The sequence below is a fragment of the Typopeltis vanoorti genome, chromosome 16 (assembly GCF_054136105.1).
Source record: "Typopeltis vanoorti isolate ZY-2024b chromosome 16, IOZ_Tvanoo_1.0, whole genome shotgun sequence".
Classification (NCBI taxonomy): Eukaryota; Metazoa; Arthropoda; class Arachnida; order Uropygi; family Thelyphonidae; genus Typopeltis; species Typopeltis vanoorti.
Window position 1 is genome coordinate 13055563 of NC_143564.1, and position 16418 is coordinate 13071980.

The following is a 16418-nucleotide window of genomic DNA, read 5'->3' on the forward strand; positions in this document are numbered from 1 at the left end:
TAGATCGGCCAAGAGATTTATTGAAGTTAAGAGAATTAAGATTGAAGACAAAGTTTTAGTATAATTAAGAATAATCAAGAGGTAAAGATAAGAGAATATAGACTAAATATTGAGCAAAATAATGAGAATAAAATATGAAGAAAGATTTAAAAAAATCCTCCAACAACAGTTGGGGGGGGGGGGGGTTCATATTGCATGCTGCCACTAGCTCTTTCAAGATTCCAGTATTGTGAATTTATTATTACGTAACATCTCCAGGGAGTCCAAAGACTCATTGAGGGAGGGCAGCTACAATGGCGGTCTGAAAAGTTCTTGGCCTCGACCATAGATGGTAACACCATTGGCAAGATTTTTTTTTCTAAGTTGGTACACCTGTCATAAGCATCCATGTGAAATTGCAAGTCATTCTATCAAGTAGTTTGTTTTATACAGCTCTAAAGCAAAAGTGCTGTCTGTATCCTTTGAAATGGATAAAATTGAGTATCATGCGGTTATAAAATTCTTTGTAAAAGAAGGTTTAATGCCAAAAGAAATTCATTTGAGGTTCATAGAAGTTTATGGGCACTCTTCTCCTTCATTTTCCACAATTAAGAAATGGGCTGCCAGGTTTAAACATGGCCAACCAGCCTTGATGATCATCCACGTGAAGGATGTCCGAAAAAGTGCAACAACACCAGAAATCATTGATCAAGTGCACGGTATGGTATTGCATGACCGGCGAGTCAAAATGCATGAAATTGCTGACACTATAGGCATTTCAAAAGAACGTGTAGAATATATTTTGCATGAAGAATAGTAATTGAAAAAGCTTTGGCACAAGATGGGTGCTGTGCTTGCTCACAGCAGATCAAAAACACTCGCATGAATATCTCTGAGGAGTGCTTGGAGCATTTTAACAAGAATAAAACTGATTTTGTGCATCGATTTATTACTATGGATGAGACTTGGATTCACCATTACACACCAGAATCCAAACAGCAGTCAAAAACAGTGGACAGAAGCCGGTTGTTCAGCGTAAAGTCAGTTCCGTCAGCAGGAAAGGTCATAGCATCGGTGTTATGGGATGCTAAAGGCATTTTGTTTATTAATTATCTTGAAAAAGGGTAAAGCAATAACCGGGAATGTTATTCCGATCTTTTAAACAGACTAGACGAAAAAATTTGTGAGAAAAGACCTGGTTTGCAGAAGAAAAATATCATCTTTCATCAGAAAAATGCACCTGACAACAAACGTGTTTTGGCAATGGGAAAATTAAGAGATCTGCACTATGAATTGTTGGAACATTCACCCTATTCCCCAGATTTGGCTCCCGCTGACTTCTATCTCTCACCAAAACCAAAAATCTTCCTCGCTGGTCAGCGTTTTTCTTTGAATCAAGATTTGATTGCAGCTGTAGGGGGGTATTTTTCAGATCTTACTGAGAACCACTACAGGGACAGGATAATGCACTAGAGCATCACTGGAATAAATGTATTAGCCTTAAGCGAAATTATGTTGAAAAATAAAAATAATTTTGAAATGATAAATTTGTTTTTTAATCGTTAGGCTGAGAACTTTTCAGACCACCCTCATACCCTACAACTGTCTGTCTCCACCAACCACAATTACCTTAATCATCTACTACCAACGCCATCTACCTCCCTTTATAATTTAGTTTTCATGATTCTCTGTGTTAGGTTTCATACCAGTTATTAGTTTTTCTAGACTTCTGATAGCAAATGCACTCTGGTGTAGGCCATCCCCTCTTATACAAATCCAATCTTCCCTCAAACTGCTTGCAGCATGTGCTTGTTATTCATGTAGGCTAAAAGTTAAAAAGCTATCATCACATGTTCAAAGAGCTGCATGTGGCTTATGAGCTACATCTTGCCAATCCCCATCGTTATGAGTTACTAAGGCAAATGACACGTAGACATCTTTGCACAAATTTGATGGGTCCAAACTGGAAGAACACAAAGTTATGTATATATGTGTGTGTATAGATGTGCATGCCATGTTTCACTTGATAATTCTGAATGCCACTGAAAATGCTTCGAAATGGGAAGAGTAATGTAAAAGGAATTAGAGATGATAAAGGTGACATAAAAACGTTAGAAAGATATTCTAGATGTCTCAAATAATTGAAATGATTGCTAAATAAAACAAGAAGTGATATAAGAGTAGCAGAAACTATTATAAAGCAATCAGGAGGACCCTTCAACAGAAGAGGCAGAAGCCACCATCAAAAAACTTGGAATGTGGAAAGGCAATTGGAGTGCCAATTTGGTTGGCCAAGTGGTTAGCAGCAATTAGTGTAATTACTCTCCAACCAGCATGCTGCAGGTTCGAATCCCACTATGGGCATGGATGTTAGCAATGGTCTTTAGGTGAGAGATGAATTTCATTGTTCAGTGTGAGCCCACCACCTCACTTCTTGGTGGCATGAATTGGCCAAAAAAGTCCCATGCTTGGTCTCTAGACACGAAGTGTCCAGACTATGTAAAAAAATTGCAAAAATAATTAATAAAAATAGAAAAAAAAAAATCCACAGTCACTTATGGTATATGAACACACTATAGGTTTACAAAATCTTTCATGGGTAGGATCTATATACTGTCCGACCACAGATACGAGAGCCTAGTTTGGCAACTTGCCAAGAAAAGTCAATTCATGTTGAAGTGGAGAAAGAAATAAGGCAATATACAAATTTGTCATCAACACGCAAAACCACGTACTTTATACGTAAAATTTTCTAACTGTTATACAAGCAAAATCGTTACCACTTTAAAAACTACAATGTTCATAAAAGAAAAGTTAATTTTCCGACATGTAATAATAAACAATTCATCCCACAAGATGGATTGATTACCCTATTATCGGAATTGATTCTCCTTCTTCTGACATGTGCAGAAGTGTTGAAGGGTCTCATATCTGTGGGCATACAGTAAAAGAGATATTTGACCAGAAATGCCTTAGATATGGAGGCATAAAAGCTACACTTGCTGCACTGCATAATCCAAAAGTCCTGGTCAGAAAGACAAATTCAAGTTAATTAGATGGAACTTTCAAAGTATCCATCTAAAAGATGGGTGCCTTGAGAGCTCTAAAGGGAAATAAAAACTAAATAAATGGGATACAGAACTGAATGCAACAATTACAGAAATTTAAGTAATGGGTATTCTGGGTAAAATTTATGCAAGTATATGTGAGAAGAGGGTAAGAAAAGTTGTGGAAGTGGGAACTTGGAGAAGAAATGCTGGATTAGGCCAAATAAAGGTATCAGGATCATATTACATTGTTAATAAATCACGAGAATAGAACACAGATCTTTATTTAACTTAGTATATATTTTACTTAGTATATAAAAGACATAATGTAAAAGCACCGAGATAAAAGATGTTAAAAACACTTCCATTTTATATGAAAAAGGAATATTATATTGAGTCAATACTTTAATAAATCAGCAGTTAGAATTGAATGAAGTGAAGTTGCTAAATTAGGTATGAGACAAGGATGTACATTATCCTCTCTTATTCATGTGTGTGATCATATTTTTTTTGGAGAAAATAAAGGACAAATCAGAAATTGTTACTTAAAAAAAAAGCAGGTTGCGTTTATTTGTTTCACTAAAAAATGTTATAACATTTATTATAAAATAAAAGCATATACATAGCATTTTAAACAATCATATTATTACTTAAAAAAAAATTTAATTTTGATACTTTTCACAAGAATGAACTTCTAATAAATCAGGTTTGCGTTTTAAAAATTCATAAAATTGTACACAATTCATGTCAAAGTTGCGTTTGGTATAAATGCATGCCTTCAATGCTTCAATTTTTAAGTGAGTTTTTTCATTGGTCCACATATTGTTCACTAATGAAAATACTCATTCAATGGGGCATTAGATCCAGGTAAACAAGCAAAATTCGAAGATTTTTAAAATGTTTTAAAAAGATACGTGTTTATCTGTGAAATATTTAAAAATTTCAACCCATCTACATTGGCAGGACTTGTCATTCTTCAATCTTTTCACTGGTGACATAATTTTACAACATGTATACATGCACATCAATGACGCAGCCATATATGCCACGCCTCTAGCAAGTGCTGGTGAAATGACAGTTCCAAGTTTCTATGGGCTGTGTGCTGTGCACCAATATTTAATTTACTATTTCAATTCACAAAATAGAGAACAAAATGGCCATTTTAGGGGAAAAAAAATCTAAAGGACAGAGCAGTGAAATAAAGGACATATGGCTATCATATCTATATATCACATTATGAAGTGGCATTATACCTGATATCAAAATTAGAGATATTCAGATCGGATTTTACTTTCTACAGATAATATTATACTCTAAAATAAATTCAATAGAGGTCTGCAGAAAGTCTGGAGTAGATTGATAAAGTGAATTACAAGACTGAAATATGAGAACTGACAATATTAGAGTTAATAATGACAAACCTTTTTGTGGTACTATCATAATATCCTGCACACTCCTTGAGGGTACATCTGAGGAATATGATGGCAATAATTTCATATCATTTTGAAGCATTTATATTATATGATATAAAAACTAATACAAAATAAGTTTAAGAAATAAAGGAGGGGAAAATTCAGACACCTACCATGAGTACAGAAACTGTCCCAAGTCGTGTTAACTGTTCATTAATAGCATGCGTATTTGTGGAAAGTAAAGCAGCTAAAAGATGAGCAACTTCTAAACGAGTGCAGCCTAATGGAGGATCAAGTACATCAACGGTTGTAACAACAGGTGGTTTCTATAGGAAAAAAAACAAAAAAAATTCTGCGATTCAGATGTTATTAAATTACAGTAGACATACAAATATAACAAGATATGGCTAATGAATTACCTGCTCTTTAGCAACTTTGAGCAGTCAGGATGTATCGATTATTGTAATTTAAAAAACCTCAGTCAAAAAATCTGTAACCCAATTGATCAACCAACTGACCAAGAAGCAAACCGTCATCTGATTAAATGGTAGAGCAAATGGGTTTTACTACTTGCTAAATCTCTTCATGCTCCATGACATGTAGGCCAAGATAAATTTCCTACAGTTAACTGTATTGTGCTACTAATTTTGCTACTTTGCAGCTCTCCCAACCAGTCACTAAATTTTTAAAGACCATTTTTTGTGATCTGTAATTTCCAGATCTAGCAATACGTAAGTTGCCACAAAGCAAGTTGTGAATGTTCTCTCCAAACTTACAGTAAATGTAGAAAATGCTGTTGTTATTAAAAGTTCAGGTTTCTTAGTGCAGGTGTATATGATTTATTTGACCAAGAAATACAGATATTCTTGAGTAAATAATAACTACTCAACAAACTGCCAAGTTTGAAAAATAGATATTTTCCATATTCATATAACTTAACATATTAGGAATGGGACTGGCTGGAATTACAGCTAAGCAACTTAAAGGCATAGATAAATTACAATGCTCGACAGCATGTAAAACCATACTCTCAATAGGATAATTAAAAATGTTTTAAATGCTGTTTTGTTGTAGAACACACATACAATAACCAGTTTATTATCATAATCTAAAAACAAAAAATTGAAGAAACTAAACACCATTAAGGTAGTATTTCATTTCTTATTATCCACTGCACTGATCAATGAAATAATGTAAAAATTCCTAATTATCTTCTGGCCCATATCAGATATTAAGCTGATAAAAATAGATACTACACTCTTATCTTAGCCAAAAGGTTGAGAAGCAAAAAGTATGGTACCTGATCTTGCCATCATTAGTTTAATATCTAACACAGCCCTCACCATCCCCAAAAATATTAACTGCTTCTTGGATGCAGCAAAATGCTTGTAGCTTATTCCACCTTTGCTTCGAGTTACACAACCTAGGATCAGCTGTCTCCATCAGGGAGAGAGACACACACACACACAACACTAAACTGAAACAAAAGTTTAACAAAACAATACGTGTCCTTAGTACAAATAATTAAAAACAAAAATGTAACAAAGTTCATATCAAACATGAATTTTATTAACATTTATATTAAAAAAAATCAAATAAACAACAAATCCAGAAATTAGGAAATATTTTATTTAGCATCATGAATGTGCTTGCCATAAAACACAGAACTATGCATTTCTATTTGTAGGCATAAACAGAGCTCTGCACACTACATCTATTCTTTTGGTAGACAAATGTTTAACAATATCTTTCACTCCCCAACAGATACGATCTACAAATGCAAGAAAAACAAGTAGCTTTATTGCTATTAAATACAGTAAGGACATAATTAAAGTCCATGTAATATATGTAGCGATGATTATTGCAAACTGAAGACATCTAGAATGAAAATAACCCAACTCTTCATAATGCTAAACAACTTCCCTTCCAAAGACACTAACATCATCATTAAGACAATACTAATTTCATAATTAAAATTTAATTGAATATATTTAAACTAGCCTGGTGTGTGTGTGTGTGTGAGAGAGAGAGAGAGAGACTCCTCTGTAAACAATGCCGATCCCCCATTGGAATTGGGTTCAGTTGATGTAGAGCATGGCCCATTTTCAAATGTTCTCTCCTGTAGCATGGGAATAGGGACATGCAGACTGTTTGCCTAGCATACAGACTATTTTTGTGAAGCCTTCTGTACACAATGGAAGCAGATACCAATGTTCCTGTAAATGATATGAAGTCAGATCATAACTGATTTGGGATAGCAAATCCTATTTCTGAGAACAGGTAATCAAAGCTATCAGTTGTCTATTGATTTTAGCCCACAGGTTTCCTTAAAGGGATAATATTTTTGATTGTTGGAATTTGTTCCAGTATGTTAACCAGAGAATGGTTCACATGCAACCATCTGGCCACCTCTGTCTGACTGGCTGGCATCTAATCTTACAATGGCTCACCACCTGAATTCACTGGCTAAATGATACCTTGCAGCTGTATTCAAGAATTTTGTTATCACAAATTGTCTCATTCTCTAGACACAAAATGGAAAACCACTCCAAAATGCCTACTCTTATGCCGTGGCTCATCGAACAGTCTACTCTCTATGTCTACTTTCTAACTTCAAATCTTATTAAGTCTTTTCTGATACCAGTTCTGTTCATTTCAGTAACTCCTGAAATAATTGAAACTTCACAATCTCCCATAACCAATGTCTTAAACACCGAGCTCCTCACCATTCTCAAGAGGAATGAAAACAACTTTGTAAATTTAAATGCCATTAAAACACAGTCCTATCTTATTACCCACAAGAACGATTCGACTTCACTCCCTCTTACTCTTGATAACGTTTCAATATCCTTTCAACATCAGCTTTCCCTTCCTGGGCTGACTATTGCATCTAGTTTATCCTGGCAAGTAAAATAAGTAAAACATGTTACATCTATAGTCTCTTGGCCTCCAAAAAAAAAAAAAAATAGTATTCTTTTTTCATTCAAAACACTACTTCCAAAACTCAATCCCTAATACTTAATCTTCTGACATTTGGGATAATTCACCCAAAACCTCCCAAGAACCATTAATTGTATACAGAAGAGGGCAATCTGCCTAAAAGATGACCCAACTTACAGATTTCCTCCAATCATTTTTTCATAGGCTATTTTGGTATGCCTTTAATAGGTACTTCAAGGGCATTCCTCCAATAAACTGGATACAGCTATTTTTGGCTTTCCTCTAATCATGCAAAAAAGTACAGCAGCCACTGTACATCTGTACATAGTCCAAAAATATTGTATCCATGTCTCATCATTCTTCATTTCATCTAACCTCTATTCTTTGGAACAGCCTTTCCCATACTGTTTTTCCCAATGAGTAAAATTCTCAGCTTTTCAAGAAACTATTATTAACATTATTTAAATTAAGGGGATATTAAATCCCACATTTTTTTAAAACTGAATAAGAAACTCAAAGATTGGAATCAGAGAGTTTCACATTCCAATCTTTGAGTTTCTTATTCGGTTTTAAAAAAATGTGGGATTTAATATCCCCTTAATTTAAATAATGTTTATATCGCTGAAATGAAGGCCTATTGGCTCTTTATATTTAAGTATTATTAACATATTATTTCTTTCTCCTTAATCACCTACCCACTTGACACTATTATGTTATATGCAGAGTGATTTTAATGTAATTATTTTGAGCAATGTATGTGTTCTTACCATTACTTACATCATAGAGTGATTTCAAAATGAGAAATAAATTCCTTCGTTGCATAAAACGAATTTTTGGAGAAAGCACAAGAAACTACCGAAGAAATCCGGCTATAATATTTTAGTAAAGTAATCAGAAATTATTTACCTCCAACAAAGCCATATGTCATAAGTGCCATTGGCAAGCATAGTATGAGTAAATGCATATGAGGGGAAAAAACCTATATTTGAATGACAATATCTACATAATGGCACACAGTGCATATCAACTTGCAAAGAAAAACACTAGGAAATAACAGCTTAGAGAAAGTTAGCGCAGACACACACACACACACACAGAGAGAGAGAGAGAGAGAGAGAAGTGGAAAAATTTTAATGTTATGAAATAATTTAGATTGAGACCCTACCATAAAATTAAGAGATAAAAATGTTAAGAACATAAGGACATATGATCTTTTAACAATTAATATACTGATACTTTTAAGTATTCACAAGCTTTGTTTTAGCCTGAAATTTTGTTCAAGTCCAATCGCACTACCAAGTGCTGTGGTTGAACTGTAAAGAAGAAGAAGAAGAAAAAAATTACTCTAGTAGCAAACAGAATTTTTTTCAAGCCATTTCAAGCATCCAATAAACAGAACAGTGTTCCCACTAGGTGATGAAATTCATTTACCACCTAAAACAATCACAAACAACTGTTTAAAAGCTGGCCTGGTTGGCCAAGTGGTTACCATATCTGCACTCCAACCAACAGGCTCCAGGTTTGAATCCACAGGTGGGCATGGATATTTGTGATTATCTTTAGATGGGAGATGAATTTCATCACCTGAGCCCACCATCTTTCAGGGATATTAGAATTTCAGATATGTAAATAGCTCCATGATGATTATGAAGTGATGTTCTATACCATTATATCTTATTGTATTGTAAAATAACATTCATTCAGAGAAACAACAGAGTAGCTCATTGAAGTCAGTTCTTGTTTTGGTGGTAACACTAACACAAAACTAGTTTCATTTTTGTGTGGGCTTCTGCAGTCTTTGTGTCTTTCCTGTTCTGTTTACATTGCTAACTACAAAGCATTTTTAGACTTTAATTACACTAGTGTAATTAATCTGTAATTACTAAACACTCTGCTCAGGACATGGACTGGTTATTACTAACACCATGTTCCAACATAAAAATGAGCACAAATTCACATGGAGAGAAGAGGCAAGGAATAAGAAAAGTCTCATTGACTATGTTATTGTTGATAGCGATGTTTTCTCTCTGGTGCAGAACACTAGAGTGTACAGAGGATTTGAAATTAGAAGTGATCATCATTTAGTCTTAAGCAGGATAAAATTGAATTTCATATTCAAAAGAAGAACATGTAAGAAAGTTTTAAAACGAATAAAAGTTGAGCAGCTCTCAGATGTGAACTGTAGACTAAAATATACAAACATTATTGAAGAAAAAATGAAAGAGTTTGGGAACAGTAATCAAACCTTGGAGATTCAGTGGCAAGTTCTGAAGAAATCATTGACTGATTCTGCCAGAGAGGCATGTGGCGAGGTTGTCTGCAAGGATAGACAAATCAGAACTCCATGGTGGACACAGGAAGTTAAAGATGCAGTGAAGGAAAAGAAGAAAGCATATCAAAAGTTCCTGGCAAATAAGTCAGTTTGTGCTCTTAGAGAATACAGAGACAAATGTAAGAAAACTAAATAGTGTGTAAAACTAGCTAAGTCATGGGAAGACTTTGGTAAGAACATAGAAAATAAATATCAAGAAGGTGGCAAGATATTCTGGAGGTTGTTGAAGAAGCTCAGAAGTGGAGGAAAGAGTGCTGTAAAAGGAATTAGAGATGACAAAGGTGATATGAAAACTGGAGAAAAAGATATCCTTGAAGTATGGAGTAATTACTTCAAAAAATTGCTAAATGAACTAGCAGTGGGGTGCTTAAGGGTCAAAGCTGTATAACTGAGAGGAGACCTCCACATAGCCTTTAAAGGAATGCAGAGAACTGACCAGGGCTTCTGACCTAATGTCCAATCCTCACATTTTCGTGGTGCACCCTGATGGGTATCTACTTGGATATTGAACGAACAAGTATGGGCTGGCAATTTGGGATTTAGCCGACCAAATTGTATTCTTATTGGTTGAACCAAAATAAAAAAGGATGGTACAACATGACAAAATTTCATGCCGGCTGGGGCATCGCCTGGTTAAACAAGGCCCCCGTTGTTTTCGCCAGGGAACCAGGGCGAACAGCGAAAAGTCAGCTACATGGAACAAATCTGAAAACAAACCCCAACTCAACATCACCAGAGTTAAAGATCAGTACTATCAACGTAAGAAGCCTGAATGGCAAAGAAATGGAGCTAGCTGAGGAATTAGATAAGTACCAGATCGACATAATAGGGGTGACTGAAACAAAAAAGACCAAAACTGGTGAGATCTTTCTGAGCAATAAATACAAAATGTTATATTCAGGCAATGACAATCAAGGAAAAGAAGGAGTAGCCATAGTATTCAACACAAAATACGCAGCTAAGCTTCTTGAATGGCAGTCAGTCTCAAGTAGAGTAATGTGGGCAAATATGAGAATGGGGAACTGGACAATGAGACTTATTTGTGCCTATGGTCCCACAGAAGGTTCTACTAAGGTAGAAGTGGAGGAATTTTTTGAGGCTTTAGAAAAAGCAACTGACACAATGAAAAATTGGTCCTTGTTGTGGATCTAAACAGCAGAGTAGGAAATGATTGTGAGACATACAAAAATATTTTGGGAAAATTTGGAGAAAAGAGCAAAGCTAATAATAATGGCAAATGCCTTTTTGGATTTCTGCTCAGGAGATGGCCTGGTTATTACTAACATCATGTTCCAACATAAAAATGTGCACAAATTCACATGGAGAGAAGAGGCTAGGAATAAGAAAAGTTTCATTGACTATGTTATTGTTGATAGTGATGTTTTCTCCCTGGTGCAGGACACCAGAGTGTACAGAGGATTTGAAATTGAAAGTCATCACTATTTAGTCTTGAGCAGGATAAAATTGAATTTCATATTGAAAAGAATAACATGTAAGAAAGTTTTAAAGCGAATAAAAGTTGAGCAGCTCTCAGATGTTTCACTGTAGACTAAAATACACTAAGATTACTGAAGAAAAAATGAAAGAGTTTGAGAACAGGAATCAAACCTTGGAGATTCAGTGGCAAACTCTGAAGAAAACATTGATTGATTCTGCCAGAGAGGTATGTGGTGAGGTTGTCTGTAAGGATAAAAAAATCAGAACTTCCTGGTGGACACAGGAAGTTAAAGAGGCAGTGAAGGAAAAGAAGAAAGCATATCAAAAGTTCCTGTCAAATAAGTCAGCTTGTGCTCTTAGAGAATACAGAGACAAATGCAAGAATGCTAAACACTGTGTAAAACTAGCTAAACAAAAGTCATGGGAAGACTTTGGCAAGAATATAGCAAATAAATATCAAGAAGGTGGCGAAATATTTTGGAGGTTGTTGAAGAAGCTTAGGAATGGAGGAAAGAGTGCGGTAAAAGGAGTTAGAGATGATAAAGGTGACATGAAAATGGGAGAAAAAGATATCCTTGAAGTATGGAGTAATTACTTTGAAAAACTGCTAAATGAAACAAGCAGTGATGACAGCACAGTGGTAAAAAACACTGCCCAGGCATGCAGTCAGGAATACATATCCATACTTGAAGTAGAAAATGCCATCAAAGGCTTGAAATGTGGAAAGGCAGCAGGAGTAGATGATATTCGACCAGATATGCTGAAGTATGGTGGTATAAAAGTCTTACAGTGGCTGCACTGCATAGTTCAGAAAGCTTGAACAGAGGGACGAATTCCCGATGATTGGAGTAGAGCTCTCATAGTACCCATATATAAAAAGGGAAATAAAACTGCATGTGAGAATTATAGAGGTATTTCCCTACTGAGTGTTCCTGGCAAGATCTATGCAAGTATACTTGAGAAACGGTTGAGAAGAATTGTGGAAGAAAAGCTTGGTGTAGAACAAGCTGGATTCAGGCCAAATAGAGGCTGTCAGGATCAGATCTTCACTTTACGACAAATAGTCGAGAAAGCATGGGAATATAACAAAGATCTTTATTTAAGTTTTGTCGATTTGGAAAAGGCATATGACAAGGTGCCAAGAGAGAAGCTATTCAATACGCTGCAGTTATATGGTGTCAATTGGGCATTATATCAAGCAATACTTATATTCCACATATAAACAAATAATTTCTGAAGGTAATTGAAAAGCAAATAGATGACAATAAATGGTTTCATAATTGAAAAGTCAACATCTAAAAATTTAGAAGTGCATGTACTTACAGGTGGTGGATTAAGTAAGAGACGATGGAAGTCACCAAGACGTGGAATAACAGCTTTCACTACATTACTTACTCCTTTTTCAAGTCTATCAGCATCCAGGGCTGTCATCTGTTCAGAAACTTCATTCCGATAGAAAAGCGAGGCAAAGTTATGTGGAGCACTTTCATTCTGGCAATTCAATTGTGTATTTAACATAGGATTTTGTGGTGCTTGTTGCTGTCCAGCAGGACTGTAAATTAAAATTAAATAATCATAATAATGATTAAAACATGTCACACACAGAAAGAAGATTTAAAAAAAAAAAAGTCAGTAATTATTAGTTTTCATTGTTTGTTTGTTTTTTTGTATTATTTATTAGTATAATTTCTTATTTTGTTCAATGTTTTTCATTACTATAGTCTTTTCTATATATTAGATCTTTCTCACAGTATAGAGTAGCCAATATGCTATTAGCTATGCTACCTACATACCAATTCTCAAATGTTTGCTATTCCTATATTTTAAGGGAACATTTGTACAAGACATATTTCATATATTCATATATTTTAAGACAAGTTACAAGACACTTATGCAGCTTACACAGGTAGAAAAAATAGAGATTTTATTTTTTTTGATTAGGTATAGTAGTTTGAATATATGAAACAATGAGTCGTTTCATATATTCCAAGACATATTACGAGATACTTATGCAGCTTACACATGTAGAAAAATATAGATTTTATTTTGAAAAAGAAAACAAAAAAACTCCATATTTCATCCAAATGTAACATTGACATCATCAGAGAGACAGCCTAGCAACTACATTCAAAATATGAATCATAAGAATGAGTCATGCAGTATGTGCTTACTAGCTCATATCCAGCTGCAACTGAGTTAAGAGGGTTGTTTAAAAGGTTTAGTAAATTTTCAATAGATGCCAACACAATTCGTTCATTCATACCAGTGTCGGCATATATCATCTTTTTCATGACCCCTGGAAAAATTTTCGCCATGTGCGACGCATAGTTCTCGTTTGGCAAACATTTAAAACGACCGTGTTCACATTTTCATAAAAATGGAGAAAAACGAGTTTCGTGCAGAGATAAAAACACTTTTATTTGAAGAAGAGGATGGCCGTGCAGATCAAAACCGAGTTAGATGCAATTCCTGGGGATTCTGTACCAGCATATAAGACTATTTGTTTTTGGATAAATGAGTTTAAATGTGGTCATAAGTCCATCGATGAAGCGTGCTCCAGACACCCGAATGAGGTCACTATGAAGGAAATGATTCACAAAATCCATGGTATCATTATGGAAGACCACTGAGTGAAGGTGCATGAGATTGCCGAGATTGTAGGCATTTCAATTGAATGGGTGTATAATGTCCTGCACGAAAAATTACACGTGAAAAAGGTGTGTGTGTGTGTGTGATGGGTGCCACGATTGTCGATCAAAAACGCATGCAAAAAGACATTTCAACACAGTGTTTGGCGATGTTTAATTGCAATTCATAGGATTTTTTTTTTTGCATCGCTTCGTAACTGTAAATAAAACTTGGATCCACCTACACACCTGAGTCCAAGCAGCAGTCAAAACAGTGGACAATGCCTGGCGAAAGAGCACCAAAAAATGTAAAGACCGTTTTGTCAGCTGGGAAGGTGATGGCCACTGTTTTTTGGGATTCCAAAGGAATTATCATGATAGACTATTTGGAAAAGGGTAAGGCAATAACATGAGTCTATTATGCATAATCATTAAACCGTTTAAAAGAAGAACTGAAGAAAAACAGCCAAGATTGGCACACAAAAAAGTGCTCTTTCATCGAGACTACACTGTCCCACACATTGGACGTTGTAATGGAAAAATTACACGAAATGAGGTTCTAATTGGTTCCACGTCCACCACATTCTGTGGACTTGGCCCCGTGTGACTTCTTTTTCCCAAACTTAAAAATTTGACTCGGTGGGAAAAAATTTCTTTGAACGAGGATGCAATCAAGGCTGTCAATGACTATTTTGCACAATTTAACAAATCCTACTTTTTTTAGATGAGATGAAAAAACTGGAAACTAGCTGGACCAAATGTGTAGACCTTGATGGAGACTAAGTTGAGAAATAAAGATGATTTTTTTCCAAAAAAAATGTGTTTAACTTATTTTTTACCAAAATTTTTAAACCCTCCTAAGGATTACACTATAAGTTCAAATGGAACAATTGTAAAAAAGTTTCTGTAGTTACCTAAATTAAACAAAAAAAAAAAAAAAAAAGATTTATATTACAAACAATTAATAGTAATCACTTCCCAAAACTTTGTGATTGGCATCCAGCCAGAGCGATTAAGGTTCAGAAGATGTCATAGTGTTTCACATCTTTCAAGATGAAAGAGGATCAAAATTTGAACCTGCTGAAATAAAGAATCTTTGTCTGGTTCCAGAGAACTGTGTCTGGTGTCAACAGCATGAAAAGAAAGGCCAAATTTGTCAGATTCCAAAAATGCAATAGAGTCATGAAGTTCCTGGATTCTATTCAAATCAGAGTGGCAAGTCTGTCCAAAGTAACTAATATGGCACGAGCAGAGCACTTGATAGACACCTGATAAAGTGAGAGGTGGTAATGTGTCATTTGTATGACAAGAAAGAAGACAGTTTGTTAGCTGGTTTGAAAGAAGTGCACAGATTGAATTTGCAAATATTCCATGCTAGTTCCTTTAAGGATAGGGTAATGAAATTCTTTTCACACTGGATTGTAGTCTAGTCAATAGATGACAACTATCAATTTTCTGAATGCTAATTTTGTTGTGACGATTAAATGTCAAAGTGCATTTCATTTTATTAATTCATTTAAGAAAAGGGAATCAGAAGAGAAGATCACATGAGCTGCATGTACATGACTTTCAATAAAATCCATCTTCTGCAAAGAAACATAGTGTGAAGATGAGTGAATGCAACCTACAAAGGTTGGTTTTTGATAAACCAAAAATTCAATGTGATATGTAGGATTCTGAATTATTAAGATGTCCTTAATTGTAATGGGAATAGAAAGAGTAAATTTTTTCCAAGAACTGAAGTTATTCTCTCTCCATGTGGGATCAGACTATAAAGATATCATCAATGGAACAAAGTCATATAGGAGGTCATATAAGGTAAATTCAGTCTACACTCTTCCTTTAAACTAGCTCAGAAACTGTTTGAAAATTCAGAGTTCAAAACTATATTGAATGGCCAGCCTGGCTGGCTGAGTGGTTAGCGTATCTGCTCTCCAGCCAAGGGTTCAAATCCCGCCATTTGTGATCGTCTGTGGAAATACTAGTAGTGGTGGTCGGCAGTAGATGGCGTTGGTGTAGTTGGGGAATTGAGTTGGTTGAGACAGAGTTGTAGAGCAGGTGCCCTCCCTCGATGAGTCTATGGACCTCCTGGAGGTGTCAAATAATAATAATAAGTCCACACGGTTACCCTAATGGCTGTGCACTTCGCAACCATATGCCTGGGGAAGGAGTATCCTAGGTTCGATTCCCATCGGTGACGTGAGGAGCTGAAGGATCTTCCTCAGCCATAGCCAAGTTAGTCTGTCTTGGGCGTGGACGGTAGAGTTTTTTCCCCAGAAAGATGGGGTTTTTCATCCCACAAAGCAGACAAACCGGGCTTGAGAACTCAACCTACAGAGATTGGATACACAGGGGCATAGGGCTGACCACTTTATCCTGTGAACGGTTTGAGGTCTGATGATTAATAAACCCTCAACACCACAAGGTAAAAGAGGGTATAAAGAAGATGAGATGAGATATTAATAAAATAATAATGGTAATATTAGCAATCAAATTTCATCTCTGAACAATTCCAAACTATACTCTATGTAAATCATTCATGTAAGCTACAAACACAGTATATGTAAAGTATTTTAAAAACAAGAACAGCAAAATTTTCATATCCAAATATCTTCAAATACTCCCTTCTATATCCCAACTAAAA

At 35.3% G+C, this 16418-nt stretch overlaps 1 protein-coding gene and 1 pseudogene across 4 annotated transcripts in view; both read right to left on the reverse strand.

The window, feature by feature from the left end:
* Positions 1-16418, reverse strand: part of fmt (phosphatase 6 regulatory subunit 1-like protein fmt) — a 450952-nt gene that overhangs the window by 311370 nt on the left and 123164 nt on the right. For all 4 annotated transcript variants that reach the window (XM_090406310.1, XM_090406311.1, XM_090406308.1 and 1 more), the window contains exons 9-10: positions 12471-12699; positions 4612-4764 (exon numbers count right to left, since the gene is read on the reverse strand). In XM_090406310.1, the coding sequence (XP_090262436.1) occupies positions 4612-4764; positions 12471-12699 (382 nt within the window). The remainder of the gene's footprint in view (positions 1-4611; positions 4765-12470; positions 12700-16418) is intronic.
* On the reverse strand, positions 5622-5727 carry LOC150097853 (U2 spliceosomal RNA; annotated as a pseudogene).